Source organism: Daphnia pulex, chromosome 2 (assembly GCF_021134715.1).
Source record: "Daphnia pulex isolate KAP4 chromosome 2, ASM2113471v1".
NCBI lineage: Eukaryota > Metazoa > Arthropoda > Branchiopoda > Diplostraca > Daphniidae > Daphnia > Daphnia pulex.
Window position 1 is genome coordinate 11,967,762 of NC_060018.1, and position 15,058 is coordinate 11,982,819.

Consider the following 15,058-nt stretch of genomic DNA (forward strand, 5'->3'; position numbering starts at 1 on the left):
ATCTGTGAAATAAAAAATTGGCACAATGGAGAAGGTCAGCATTCAAGATTTTTACACCGGTCGATCAATTTTCATTACCGGGGCAACTGGTTTTATGGGGAAAGTTTTGGTTGAAAAACTCCTCAGGTCTTGTCCTGGGATAGACCGTGTTTACCTACTGATTAGACCTAAAACTGACAAGGACGTCCGTTTCCGTCTTCAGGAAATGATCAAATGCAAGGTAATAAAGACCACACAATAGCACATCAGCTTAACCTAATAAAAAATGTGTTTTCGATTTTGGTTAGTTGTTTGAATGGCTAAGACAAAATCAACCCGACGCCCTTAAAAAAATAATTCCCATAAGCGGCGATGTTACTTTGCCAGATCTCGGCATTTCATTTTCCGACATGCAAGAACTTGTTGCGAATGTCTCGGTCGTTTTCCATTCAGCAGCTCGTATCACGTTTGATGACGATCTGAGAAGCGCCATCAACTCTAACGTCAAAGGACCGAAAAGAGTGGCCACCTTCTGTCGGCAATTAAAGGACCTTAAGGTAAATTTTCAAAACATTTTCCTTCTTGACTGTGCAATATTACCTGTGGCATTATTTAAATTCAGGCATTAGTGCACGTCTCCACCACGTACAACAACGTGGAAAAAGATACGATTGAGGAGGAAGTCTATCCTACATCGCTTGATCCCCAAAAGCTGCTGGATTTAATCGACTGCATGGATGACAAGCTCCTGGCCAGCATCACCAATCAGTACAAATTCTACACCAGAAATAATTTACTAGACTAAAATGATACCTCTGGCAGATTGGTTGGAACAAGCCCGAATGTTTACGCTTACACGAAAGCTCTGGGGGAACACCTTCTGCAAGATTTGACGTTTGAAAGCGGTAAACAACGACTTCCTCTAGTGATTGTTCGGCCTTCTATGGTCACTGCTGCTGTACAGGAGCCCTTGCCTGGCTGGATCGATAATTTCAATGGACCTAGCGGTAAGAAAAATATAATTAGAGGAAGTAGCTAAATTAAGTTATCCGTGGTGGAATTTTTATACAGGCACTTTGGCTGGAACAAGCAAAGGACTTATTCAAATTGTACGAGTCGATCCTGAACTTATTGCCGATATTATTCCTGTTGACTTTCCAATCAATTTGATGTTAGCGGCAGCATGGGATGAAGCAACATGTACAAAGTACAATTTCAGCATTAGATCTGAATTCTGTTCGTTATTTCGATTATTACCTTACATATTCTATTAGATCGTCCGATCGGATTCGGGTGTACAACTGCTCATCTGGCTCTTTAAACCCCATCATTTGGCGAGATTTCAGAAACTGGGGTTTGCGTGGTGTTCATGAATTTCCGTGTAAAGAAATCATGAGGTATCCCAACATTAAGCTCCAAACAAATCGCCTCCTTTTCAACATTGAAATCATCCTGTATCACCATCTTCCGGCTCTCTTTTTCGACACAATCGCTCTGTTGTGTGGGAGAAAGCCTTTCGTGGTGAGTTTCTCTCTTTAGCTATTAGTAGTTACGTTTATTCAAGCAGCATAGACTAGTAAAATTAAATGTTGTTTTTCATTAAGTCTCGGCTATTCAAGAGAGCCCACAAGATGATGTCTTGTTTAGAATTTTATACGATGCGCGAGTGGAATTTCCCCAGCCAAAACCCTGTCCTGTTAATGGACAAGATGTCAGTTCAAGAAAAAAATACTTTCAACTTTGACGTACGAAAAATCGACTGGGAGACATACATGACTACTTTCGCGGTTGGAGTTCGTGAATATCTTTTCAAAGACGATTTGAGTTCCCTACCTGCTGCCAGAAAGAATTTGAACAGGTTATATGAATCCTTAAAAAAAAATTTGTTATTCTGAAACATTAATTTTGAACTGTCTGTTTCTAATAGGATGAAACTATTAAGAATGGTAGTTCGTTTTGTCATCTTGGGACTGGTGCTATTATTCTTCTACGCCCTCTGGACCAAATTCACGACGGAGACTTCGTCGATAGTTTCGTTTTTATTCCAAAACACAAATAACTCGTCTACCGTTCAAGATATTTTAGAAAATGAAACATTTTGCGGAGTAAAAACAGCACATATCCTTCCACTAAAATCAGTTCTAGAATTGTAAGTGGAATTTTTACAAACATACAGGCTAGCTTATACAACAATTAAACGCATAGAACTTCATTTTACTAATAATATAGCCTTTGAACTATGACTACTTCTTCATCGTTAAAATTTTTTTTATCCAGTTGTATAATAAAACAAGTTAAATTTTAAATATTTGCTGTTGTACAATCAAAGCTTCTTTGCGACAGATTAATCGTGCGATATGTCGGGTGCGGTATACTGAGACGAAGTAGAAATTACGCACAGTATCATTCATATTTAAACAGCTATTACGTTAATACTTGCACAACAAAAGCTCTCGGTGAGCACCTTTTGCAGAAGATGAAATCTGAGTGCAATAGTGAATGGCGATTTTCTCTTGTGCAGATTGTTCGTCGTCAAGCGTGAAAAAATGAAAATCAATGCCCTTATAACTTATCTGTCAAATAACATCGTATATCAACATTTAAAAAAACTACTTTCGACTTGCAATGTATCACTTTTGATTTTTTTCTGGAATCTCCACAGACCACAGCCATAATAAAGTATAACTAATCCGCACGAGTAAGCTTTTATACGTTTTTGACAAAAATCTAAAAGATTTATACAATTTCCCTCAAATACGGAGCAGTTGTAAATGAATTAAGTTTCTCTCAAAGATTCAACACAAATAAACCCAACCAAAACGTTTCTAAAGTGAAAACGAGCATCCTGATACAGGTAAATCCCCGTTCAAATTTTTCTATTTTTTGCTTTACCGTTTGTTTCACGGATTAAATGCCCTAAGCATGCCTATCCTCTAATTTGGTATTTGCGCGTCTATACTGAAACCGTTAGTACTTTCGGTTTTTGCTGTATGTGCCGGTCACAAGTTTACATCTCGGGTAAAAATTTGCGCATTTCACAACATGCCAGTAGCTCCTAGATATTGGCAATACGGATGTGCTTTGACCCGGAATTCACAAGCACCATTGCAGTCTCACTCGTAAAAAAAATCATATCAACTGTCTTTTAAAGTTAGTCGTGCATAATAGCTGCAAGCATATTCTGTTACAAGATGCTTGCAGTATATAAGATGCTTGATCGTACACGTATATTTACGTCAAAAGCCTTTTCAATCTATTCGCAGTGAGTCCATACCAGGCTCAGTAAGGTGAATCTCTTGTTTGTTCAAGTTAATTTTGCATGGAAGTAGTTAGTATACGGTTATGCAAATTAAAATTTCGAAATCAGAGAAAATTTTAAAAGTATATAGACTGCTTACTAAGGCTATTCCTATCGAAGCGGTGCAACGTTTCAGCACAACAGCAGGACTTAAATAAATACTACTGAAGATCTGAGAACAATCAGGACATTTCAGTTCAGGCTACTGCGATTATTTCTTACACGATGACGTCGATCATAAAAACGACCCTACACGAAATTACAAGATTCTGGGAATTACGAGGTATAGTGGTTAATAAAATTAAACGTGTGCATTTTAACTTTTCCTATATTCATAAAACCCACCAGATAAACGAGTGGACGATTGGCCTTTGATGAGCTCCCCAATAATGCCAATCGTGATCTGCCTGGCTTACGTATACGTCGTCAAAATATGGGGTCCGCAGTACATGAAAGATCGACCAGCTTATAAGCTAAAGGAGGCTTTATTGGTCTACAACTTATTTCAAATCGTTTCAAACGGCTGGTTATTCTACGAATTAGGCCGCTACGGCTGGCTCAGTGGCAATTACAGTTTCACTTGTCAGCCAGTTGACTATTCGAATAGCGAATCAGCTTTGAGAATGCTCAGGGCAAGCTACTTATTCTATATTTTGAAATTCTTCGATTTAATCGACACGTTCTTCTTTGTTCTTCGCAAGAAGTTCAGTCAAATAACGACGCTTTACGTCATCCATCACGGATTGATTGTGGTCAACACTTGGCCTGGGGCCAGATTCGTCTTCGGAGGACACGCCACTTTTTTTTATTTTTCTCAACACGTTCGTTCACGCCGTCATGTACTTTTACTACTTCATGGCAGCGATGGGACCACGCTATCAAAAATTCCTCGGTTGGAAGAAACATCTCACCACCCTTCAGATCACACAATTCGTCGTGGGATTGATCCACTGTTTCCAGTTGATTTTCATCGAATGTGATTTTCCCGTTGCTTACTGCTGGTGGATCGGTGGCCACCAGTTACTTTTTCTCTACTTGTTTATCAAATTTTACAAAAAATCTTACGTTATTCAACCTAAAATCTCATCGGCGCCGGACCAAAATGGCAAGAATAAATGAGAACATCGCATTCTAGTAACCTACTCGAAAAAATTAGATGTGGAATAAATTTAATTTCAATGCAAAAAGAGTTGACTGTTAAGTTGGATGTTGCGTTCAAATTCAACACCAAGGCATGCCATCAGGAATGGGAGATGCCATTTTGGTTTAGAAAACCTACACATTAATCTATGTACAATTGCCCAGCTGATGGACAAGATGTCGAATGCAAAGCAGAATACTTTCAATTTCGACGTGCGTACATTCCGTACAATCGTCTGGGAAAGAGTTTTAAGCCAGGTTAATAAGCCGTCTTATTGTCATGAGACTTAGGCTATTTTTTTTCTACGCTCTTTTGTGTAACTTCGAGTTGTTTTACGTTAAACATAAGCAATCTTGCAAAATTCTATTCATATCTCAACTTACACATAACATTTAAAAATTAAAAGCAGTTGATGGATTCACTTACAGTCTTTGTTGAAGAGAAATTCCGAAGAAAGGTTGGAGTATTAGATTTGATACCGGAAGAGCTGACACAGATGTGTGCAATTTAGTGGATTCTTCTTTCCAACGTGTTTTCAAATTACAGGCTCCAACATAATTGCCTAGAAGAACCTGTCTTGGGTCTTCAGACAAGAATCTCTAACAATTGATTGACACCCAACACTGACACCCTCAACACATCAGGTTCCGTGTTCATAAAGTTGATGTCAAGTCCGTTTGCTGTGAATTGATGTGGTAATAACCTGTGAAAGTGTGAAATGATCCACAAATTATTAATATGATAACCAGCAGGTTAAGCTTTTAACACATTTCAGTAAAAAAAATACTTCTAACCTCTTGCATTTGACGGCTACTTTTCTGTTTTTATCTATTGACTACATTGTGTAATTGAAACAATACAAGACATTAACTAATGAAAATAATATTGCTGATAACTTTCTTGTACCTAATAGGGTTGTTGGTTTTGTAGACAAAGAATAATCAGATGTTCAGATCATGATCCACCACGAATTTTTTTAACGTTAGAATAAACGGTGTCAAATGTTACGACGAATATTTGGTGATTATTATTCAAACACCGGTTGGAATCAACAATCAGTCACAAATCACGTCAACGTGTGGATCAGTCAATCCGTTAATGAATCATCACGATCAGCATTGGACCACACCAGGCCATCAGCTGATCAGCAGTTGACTGGAAGCTGACTCAGCTGATTCATTTGCGCGGGAATGCGATTTCTTACCCGTCCTCGGGAATAATCAAATTTATTGCCGTGACGGACCGTCTAATAAAACTGAACTTTCTCTTTGGAAAACTGAAGTAGGTTTATTAATAATAACTTGTTCATCAAATTTTACAAAAATTCTTATGTTATGCAACCTAAAGAAAATTAGAAACAGAAAGTATTTCGTCATCGTCGATCAGAAGACCGAAATGGCTAATAAAATAAATGGAAATACAATTTTTCTTATTCGTTCAAACTGAGTATACCAAAATTTGAATGCTTTCATCCAGATTTTCAATTTTTATCATTTTTATCTAGAATTTTTGCGCTTCTGTAAAACAATCAAGCATAAACTTAACAAGGAAAAAATCCAAGCAATGCTGATTAAGATTCCCACGTAGACGTCGGTTTCTTCTATTCCCCATCCTCGAGTGAAAACACACCTTAAAGATTCAATGGCATACGTCATCGGCGAGCAGTATGCAAAATAGCGAAAGTAAAACGACATTCCTTCGATTGGCCAAATTCCGCTGATTACTATCATTGGAAGAAAACTTCCCTGCGAAAGTATAAGGGCGCCAATTTCATCATCACACACAGTGGCGATCAGCAAACCTAAATAAATTAACTGATTATTAAGTGAAATAATCAAATGCAAAATGAAGACAAAAATTACCGAAGCTCATTCCCACAAAACCCTGAAGAAAAGTAATGAATACAGCTAGAACCAAACTCCCCTGGCACGGAATGCTAAAGATCAATAACATAACCAAGAAAACCAACGCAGTTTGACCAATCATTGCGGTAAATTGATTGACTAAATGACTCATTAGAACTTCGGTCATCTTCACACCTGTAAAAGATCAACCAAATTTGGAATTATAAAATCTATTTTCGCAGTTCAAATTCGAGGTGTTAGTTGTTACCTGCCACCAAGTTGCGGTCAAGAAGACCTTGTTGTTTTTCAGTAATAAAGACGCCAGCCGTTAATGAAACTCCCATGAAGTACACAAGACTTTAAAAAGAAAACAATGAATCATGGAATGAAAATTATATAGATAAAAACTTACGAAATAATTATTCCAGCAGACAGAAATTCTGTGAATGGGGTATCATTTTGGCCGTAAACGGGATCAAGAAACTAAAATAAAATAATTATGGTAAATTGATATTTACGGATGCAAAACAAAAATTTGAACAATACCTCCAAAGGAATAAAACCAGCCTCTGGTTCATGTCCGCACGATCTCATAAAATCCTTGTAAAAATCTTCAAATGCCTCCAATATCCATTTCTCGATGGAAGAGTAGATGATTTGATCTAAACAATAAAAGTTTGTTTAGGTTAAAATAATAAAATGAATTCAAAACAATTTTTATCATCGCACTTGACGAATCCATGTTGACGCTTATTCGACTGCGGATAATGTTTTCTAACGTTGCCGAATCTCCAGCATCCTGTCGAATCTCAAACTCCCCCGTAAAATTATGTCCGAAATGGATCACTCCCCAAACTTGGCCATTCCTTCCAGCGTCCAAAGCTTCTGATACATTGTCGTATGGGACCTATAGGAATCAGGAAAGAGTTATAATTCCATGGCAGTTTGTCCAGCCAGACGAAAAATAAAAATGACCCGAATAATGTTATCTTTGATGTAGCGAAGGTAGCGACAGCTGAGCATGGAATAAGTGCAGTCCGTTGTGTTGCTGGTGCAGATTCGACCTTGGCTGAGATCCAGTTCATCGTTGACAATGGCCAACTTGAGGCCAATCGGGTCATGTCCGAGAGTCGCATTAAAAACAGTTGACAGGAAGGGGGGCATCAAGTAGATGAATAGGACGATCCTTCATTGCAGGGAATAATAATCAAATCGTAAGTAATTAATTATTTGATGAAAAGTGTAAAAACGCTCACCCAATGTTACGAAAAGTCTGCAAGTAATTCTTTCGAATGAGCGCGATGAGGCGATGCGGGGATGGCAGGGACACCCGGAAGGGCCGATTTTGACGTTTGCCGGAAGTCGTACTGTTGGAACTTCCAGTAAATTGAAGTGCGCTGCTCGTTTCGCTTCCGCCCGACCGGTCAGACTTATCAGTCGTGACACAGATGTCAGGATTGAAATGTGATATGTTCTGCTCGGCAGACGGAGAATGTCAAAATAAATCATTTGATATACATAAACTATAGAAAGCTAAAAATGAATAATGGATAGTAATTGTGTTACCACAAAAGAATCAGTTGGTGATATAACGTCGCAATTGTTATGATTCTGGAGTTGGATGGCGATATCCGTTTCAGTTACGTTTGACAGTGCGCTTTCGTCGAAGACCCTGTTGCCAACGCCTCCCTGCGATTGTTGTGTCTGTTCATTTTTGTATTCAGTCTGGTTACAACTTATGTCGTTTGTGACAATCGAAGTGAGTTTATTTTCGTCGTTTTTCATGCAAAGCTCCAGAAATACATTCTCCAGCGAAGTTTGGTTGTAATCTCTTAGCAGATTCTCCGGCGAGTCTTCCGCGAGCAGCCGACCCGAGCGCATCAATCCAATCTGGAAAATGATACCATTACTTATCGATTCATTTTACACAGATAATAATGACCCGTTATTCTAATCATTTTCACTTCTGTGCTTCAGTTCAAAAGATGTTTTAAAATTATCTTTTGTTTATGGCTACCGTGTTGGCTTGTCGAGCTTCTTCGATGTAGTGGGTGGTGACTATCACCGTTCTACCATGGTCGACACTCTGGCGGACAAGATGATTCCAGATGCTGCGATAAACAATTAATTTACAAACTTGTTGCTATTTTAAGGCGGAAAAATTCAAACAATCACTTGTGCCTGAGTAGAGGATCAACGCCAACCGTTGGCTCGTCCAAGATGAGCAGCTCCGGTTCGTGGAAAAGGGCGACAGCAAAAGAGACGCGTCTTTGTTGGCCACCACTCAGCGTCCCGACGTAACGATGACTCGGGGGGAGATCCAACAACTTCGACAGAAACTCCAATTGCGAGTCGACGAAATCCGTTTTCAAATTGTAGATGCGGCCGAAATAGTGGAGCGTTTCTTTGATGCTCAAGTAATCGAACAAGGCCAGTTCTTGCGGCATGTAGCCGACCCTTGGACCAGGGATTCCGCTTTCCGGTGATCCAGGCGTATGTCCTGGGACGAGAATTTCTCCGCTATCCAGTCGGCGACGTCCGACGAGGCAACTCAACAGGGTCGTCTTACCGCAACCGCTGGCTCCGAGCAAACCGTATCTGTAATTAATGAAATTGCAAATAAATTAAAAGAATTGGAGAGCAACATTTCCATTCAATAATATAGCATGAACAACTATTACTTTTTCAATGACAAACACAATAATAAATGAAGTAATATTCATTGTAATAAATCACTTACATGGTTCCTTTTATCACGTTCATGTCGAGCCCTTGGAGTATTGCACACTTACCACTTCCGACGCCATAGGTTTTAGTCGCATTTTGGACAAGGACTCCTTTATTCATTGCAATAATAATCTCGTTGGTCTTTTCTTAAAAAACTAATCAGCGATTGCAGTACTAAGGAACAGGCTGAATGATTTTTGCTAGTAAGACTATCGTGGTTGATTGGCACTTCTCTCTCTTAAATTGCGAGCGATGACATTCCCACATTCAACGTCTCGTACGTCCGATTCACTAAGAAAACTGTTGTGCAATGAGTATTTGTTTAAAATTCTTAGCGCGTTTTATCTATGTGTTTCTATCCCTACAGGATGCAGACAACTGGGCACAAGATTAACACTGTCAGCTAAAAAGTAATGTTCGAGTCAATGCTGCAACCAGCAAAGCCCATCCCACAGTTGTCCTTGATTCCATAACGATTATAAAGCATTCGACTTCCGATTTGTCAAAGATTTCCAGGAATTCAAATAAAACATGCCGGAATGTACGAACAGCGAAATTAAGCCTTCTACTTTTTGGTTACACACAGTAATCGGCGTAAAGGAATAACCGGGAATAACCTTGCTAACAGCAGAACTGGTTTTCTTCAGTTTGGTACGTAGAGTATAGTATAGTTGTACTATGCCTTGATCTTGACTCCGCTCGACTCGCATTCACTTCCAAAGGTGAAATATTCGCCTCCGCGTTAGTCAAGGACTCAAGGTCGCATAAAAACACGTGTACGCAATCAAAGGATAAGATTTTAAAGAAAACAAAATCATGTTAATATTAGAATAATAAATCTTGTTGTTTGATCGATTGCGCTTTACGGTATGAAGTCGTGCTGCAGAAAGCGCATCATATTAGCCTCTATAGGTATACACACTCCACAAATAAACAATAATAAGTTATAGATATAATAGCCTGTGCAGTTGGAATTGTCATTTTAATTTTATTTCGAACTTAGAGATAAACAGCAACTAAAAATGATTGCAAAACTTTTTCAAGGTATTTTCAGCATGAATTGATTTAAAGATTAACTATTTTCGAACCAATAGATCAAACTGAATTGCTATTACGACACATTTTCTTATTTTGCGTATTTTTTTCAATTTGGCGAGAATTCCTAAAAAAATAAATCTGAAGAGTTTCTAATCTAATATTTTATTATTATTCAAACCATGATTTTCAGACATTGAATGGTAGACTTGCTAACAAGTTTAACAATTACTGTGGCGTTTACTTTCATGGAAATGCTTTTAAGGCTTGTTACGTTAGATGAGGATGCACAAATCATCAGCACGCAAATAATTAAGTTGATAAATCAGCGCATTTATTTCACGCGTATTACATTTTACGCCCATACTTAAAGAGGAATTGCGTTTTATAATTTTATGCTTTTCTACTGCTTTTCTGGCCTCTAATATTCGATGAACTTTAATACATTTATCCTGCGTATTTGCGAATGCGACCAATCACGAGAGCCAAACCAAGAAGTGAGAAAATCCAACCGAAGCTGATCAAGATGCCCCCGTAAACCTCGGGCCGTTCAACGCCCCACCCTCGCCCGAAGATGTTTCTCAGCGACTCGAGAGCATACGTTTGAGGCATTGCGTAACAGATGTAGCGCAGGTAGACTGACATACCTTCCGTGGGCCACAAAATGCCACTTGCAAAGAGATTGATATAAACGCTGCCTAGACAGAGTTGGATGGCACTGGTCAACTCGTCACACAGAGATGCAATCATCAAACCTGCGAAATCAAATATCCCAAATGATTTCAGCAGCTTATTTAATAAATAGCAATTGGCTAATTACCCAAGGACATGCCACAGAGTCCTTGAAGGAGAGTGATGAGGACGGCCAGGGCTAAACTGCCGTGGAAGGAAATCTTGAAGACGAGGAGCGCAAATATGTAGACGAAAATCGTCTGACCGATCAGCACAATAAGTTGGTTGACAACGTGAGCAATCATAAATTCAGACATTTGGACACCTGTTTGACAAATAATTTCGTGTTGAATTACAGAGAATTAAATGAAAGAATCCGTCAATTTCCATACCGGCGACTATGCTACGATCGAAGAGCCCCGCCTTTCGTTCGCTGAGAAAAACAGCAGTCGTCAGGGAGACGGCAATGAAATAAATCGCCCTACAAATGTCAAAGGGGCAGTTAATTTTTTAGCGTTAGAATTATACGGAAGATGGAGGAGTCAGAAACTCATGCATTGACTTACGATAGAAGGATTCCGGGAGCAACAAACTCCACGAAAGACGGTTCACTTTTACCGTAAATCGAATCTAAAAACTGAATAGCGGATGGGAAATTGAACATTGCATTTATAAATGATAGAATAAGATTAATTTGATTCAGGATTGATTTATACCGTGACGGGAATTCCCAGGGCTGTTGGTTCGTAAGAACAAGCCGCCAAAATGTCTTTGCTGAAGTCTTCAAACGCCTCAATCAGACTCTGTTTCAGACTCAGTGAAATCTGCTGACCTGTCGTGAATCAAAGGAATCCAACGTCAAATGGATTTAAAATTAAAATTAAAGGTCATAAACCCACTGGAAGAATCAAGAGTAATGGCAATGCGACTGGCGAGGATCGTTTCCTTGTCCGCAAATTTTCCATCCGCCCGTCGGACCACCAACTCGTTCGTGAAATTCTGAGGAAAATGGACCACGCCCCACACTTTCCCTCGTTTCACCGCGTTTAGAGCTTCCAAGACACTTTGAAATGGCACCTGCAAATCCAAGGAAATTCATTAAGTTAATTCAATCATCCATGGTTTTCTTATTAGTGTTTAAGTGGAAATAATTCAACCTGGATGACCGTCGTGTTGTCTATAAACCGAAGATAGCGACAACTGAACATGGAATAAGTGCAGGTCGTCGTGTAGTTGCAGATACGATCCTGACTCGGATCCAGCTCGTCGTTAACGATGGCCAATTTGAGATAAGATGGATCTCCCCCCAATGACAGACACGAGAGGATTACTTGAATAGCTGGGATGAGGAAGATAAAAAACAACATTCTATAAAGGATAAAAATTTGAAATTATTAACCGGGATGAATGAGAAATAATTAACTTTAGGCTATGTATCATCGTACCCAATATTTCGAAACATTTGCAAGCCATTCTTTCGAATGAGTGCATTCAGTCGATTAGAAGACGGTAGGACAGACTTGTTGCAAATTCGATTTGGCCGTTTGCTGACCCTCGTTCCATTCAAATTGGGAAAACTTGTTTGATTTTCGAGTTTTAGTCGCCGAGAATTTTCCGTTCCAGAAATGTCCAGTTCACTGCTACTAGGATGAAAAGCCACGTTATCAATGCCTCCTGTGCACTGCTGCTGCTGTGTTGGGATCCTGTTGGCAGTTTTGTCTTCGTTACCACAGTCTGCCATACAAAGTTTTAGGAAAACATCCTCCAATGATGACAGGTTGTACTCTTGTAAAAGATTATCCGGAGAATCTTCAGCCAGTAAACGGCCGGATCGCATCAACCCAATCTGGAAAATCGGATCAATAAGATATCAAAATTATTATGTCGTAGATAAAAAAGGAATGCTATAAAATTGTACAGTGTTGGCTTGTCGAGCTTCTTCGATGTAGTGAGTGGTGACTATCACTGTTCTACCATGGTCGACACTCTGACGGACAAGATGATTCCATATACTGCGATGCACAATTAATTTACTAACTTGTCGCTATTTTAAGGCGGAAAAATTCAAACAGTTACCTGTGCCGGAGTAGAGGATCAACGCCAACCGTTGGCTCGTCCAAGATGAGCAGCTCCGGTTCATGGAAAAGGGCGACAGCAAAGGAGACGCGTCTTTGTTGGCCACCACTGAGCGTCCCGACGTAACGATGACTCGGGGGAAGGTCTAACAATTTCGACAGAAACTCCAATTGCGAATTGACGAAATCTTTTTTCAAATTGTAGATGCGGCCGAAATAGTGGAGTGTTTCTTTGATGCTGAAGTGACCGAACAAGGCCAGTTCTTGCGGCATGTAGCCGACCCTTGGACCGGGGATTCCGCTTTCCGGAGATCCAGGCTCATGTCCCAAGACGAGAATGTCTCCGCTATTCAGCCGGCGACGTCCGACGAGGCAACTCAACAGGGTCGTCTTACCACAGCCAATTGCACCAAGTAAACCGTATCTGTCATATCAAAGCCATGGATTATTTATAAACTCATGCCGAATTATGTCGTGTGCACATCTTAGACAATTTTAAAATCAGATTTGTCTTACATGGTTCCTTTCTTAACGCTCATGTCGATTCCGTTGAGTACGGCACAGCGCTTCTTGCCGACGCCATAGATTTTACTTGCATTGCGGATTAGAACACCCTGAGCTGCAAAATCACTTGTTTTGCTGAACGCTTCTTCTTGGCTGGATTCTTGCGGTGAAACAAATTCCACACGTCTCGTCATCTTAGTAAAAGAAAATCCAAATTTACTGATTGGCCGAAAGAGGTGATCTTCTTTCCCTGTTGTGTATAAAGTACGAAGCCCATGAAAAAGTTATTACAACGATGTAATTATTCTACTAAACTTACCAGCTTCCGGTAGCTGTGTTCAAGACAGACGGAAATAAACACGGAAGCACTAAAAAAGACGCAGTTCCTCTCTGGCCGATTCCTGAATGAACTTAAATGGTGGTAATATACAACAAGATTAGTCTCTATTTCTTTCTTTTTTTGCGAGAACAAGTATTAAGACGGTTCGAATGGTTTCAAAAATGGACATGAAATGGTGGTAGCTTTCTGGAGTCTACTCGTGAAACGCAAAATTCGTCCTTGAACGCAACTATACTCACCCACATACTGTAAAAGCCTCCAGCAGCTTGAAGAGTACATGTAGGACTGTAGGTAAAAGATATAATAATTAAAAAAAAACCCTGTTATGGGCGTAAGTGAATACGGATGTCGAGAACGAAAAGTTGCGCAAGGGGAAAACTACACGCCGAAAGCAAATTAAAATATTACAGTCTGAGATGGCGACCATGAAAACATAATGATGATGAAGTGAGAATGAATAATCATGTGCATGAATAAACAAGTGAGAAAGTGCTACGTCAATGCTGCTGAGACAAAGAAACACGATTCTTTGGCAACTTGGTTTATAATTATGGGATGGCAAACCAGTCTGAGGTACTCGGTGAACCCCACATAATTATCAATGTTGTGGTCGTTACCGCAAATTCAACCTTCATCTACCGATTTCCCGTGGATATGTACGCGGATACGTTTAATAATGGGAGATTTAATAAAAAGAAATGCCAAAATCTTGTAGAGCCGGATTTGAAAGTCAAAAGGACGAATTGAAATGGCTTCCCGACAGTAACCAGGATGTGTGGTAATAATTCCGCTTCCCCCAATTGACTAGTAACAGCTATAAAGCAAACTTTTCGCCAGCTCTATTCTGTAATTTAATTCGAAAATGAAAGAATTTTCGATTTTTCCCTTTTTCGTCTGTTTGGTGATTGCATTTTCTTTTCTCTGCGAATGTATGTACCCTTCCTCGTGAGCAAAAATTTAAAAGACTTTAACAGCTGGGTCCTAAAGCCCAAGCCAAATGATGCAACGCAACACGATTCAGCTGGCGATCAAGAACAACCCGGAATAAGCAGATTAAAAAAAAAATACCTGTATGTTACGCTTTGAGGCACATATCACGATTTTTGGATTTCATCGTACAATGATGAACGAGGATTCTTATAATCGTGACCGCAAAATCAACCTTTGTATTCTTCAGATTTCCTTGGGATATAGTCGCGCCTATAGTCTCTTCTCTATATATTGTTATTCAAAAGAACGGATGAAAAACCTGCGTCGCTCCCAATCCCAAAGTAAAACTGAAGGTGAAAGTATTTTGGTGGTTAACATTCGCGCACATGTACCCCAAACCCCCTTTTTGAAGGTCATGTTCCTTGATCTTGACTCGTGAGTTCAATTATGGGCATTCACTCACAGCATCATTCAAGATTGATGATGTCCGAATACATGTGTGGGCTGACATGC

At 39.6% G+C, this 15,058-nt stretch overlaps 4 protein-coding genes across 4 annotated transcripts; 2 read left to right on the forward strand and 2 right to left on the reverse strand.

Moving 5' to 3' along the window:
• Positions 1 to 25: 25 nt before the first annotated feature.
• LOC124188793 (putative fatty acyl-CoA reductase CG5065) lies at positions 26 to 2,677 on the forward strand. The gene is made up of 8 exons (XM_046581653.1): positions 26 to 220; positions 288 to 536; positions 602 to 747; positions 802 to 986; positions 1,051 to 1,186; positions 1,254 to 1,500; positions 1,584 to 1,837; positions 1,907 to 2,677. The coding sequence occupies exons 1-8, from the start codon at positions 26 to 28 to the stop codon at positions 2,130 to 2,132; spliced, it is 1,638 nt and encodes a 545-aa protein (XP_046437609.1). The 3' UTR covers positions 2,133 to 2,677.
• A 505-nt stretch (positions 2,678 to 3,182) lies between these two features.
• On the forward strand, positions 3,183 to 4,388 carry LOC124188796 (elongation of very long chain fatty acids protein AAEL008004-like). The gene is made up of 2 exons (XM_046581656.1): positions 3,183 to 3,560; positions 3,626 to 4,388. Exons 1-2 carry the CDS (start codon positions 3,503 to 3,505, stop codon positions 4,255 to 4,257), a joined length of 690 nt encoding a protein of 229 aa, XP_046437612.1. The 5' UTR covers positions 3,183 to 3,502; the 3' UTR covers positions 4,258 to 4,388.
• A 362-nt stretch (positions 4,389 to 4,750) lies between these two features.
• On the reverse strand, positions 4,751 to 9,462 carry LOC124188797 (ABC transporter G family member 20-like). Its single transcript, XM_046581657.1, has 14 exons — positions 9,003 to 9,462; positions 8,438 to 8,860; positions 8,280 to 8,373; positions 7,829 to 8,152; positions 7,519 to 7,736; positions 7,238 to 7,448; positions 6,992 to 7,169; positions 6,809 to 6,924; positions 6,675 to 6,745; positions 6,531 to 6,619; positions 6,281 to 6,457; positions 5,325 to 6,219; positions 5,213 to 5,253; positions 4,751 to 5,121 (listed from the first exon to the last, which is right to left on the reverse strand). Exons 1-12 carry the CDS (start codon positions 9,107 to 9,109, stop codon positions 5,915 to 5,917), a joined length of 2,313 nt encoding a protein of 770 aa, XP_046437613.1. The 5' UTR covers positions 9,110 to 9,462; the 3' UTR covers positions 4,751 to 5,121; positions 5,213 to 5,253; positions 5,325 to 5,914.
• Positions 9,463 to 10,336: 874 nt separating this feature from the next.
• LOC124188798 (ABC transporter G family member 20-like) lies at positions 10,337 to 13,925 on the reverse strand. The gene is made up of 13 exons (XM_046581658.1): positions 13,855 to 13,925; positions 13,595 to 13,685; positions 13,288 to 13,525; positions 12,773 to 13,195; positions 12,615 to 12,708; positions 12,142 to 12,542; positions 11,854 to 12,064; positions 11,596 to 11,773; positions 11,413 to 11,528; positions 11,263 to 11,333; positions 11,089 to 11,177; positions 10,845 to 11,021; positions 10,337 to 10,779 (listed from the first exon to the last, which is right to left on the reverse strand). Exons 3-13 carry the CDS (start codon positions 13,467 to 13,469, stop codon positions 10,472 to 10,474), a joined length of 2,250 nt encoding a protein of 749 aa, XP_046437614.1. The 5' UTR covers positions 13,470 to 13,525; positions 13,595 to 13,685; positions 13,855 to 13,925; the 3' UTR covers positions 10,337 to 10,471.
• Positions 13,926 to 15,058: the final 1,133 nt, after the last annotated feature.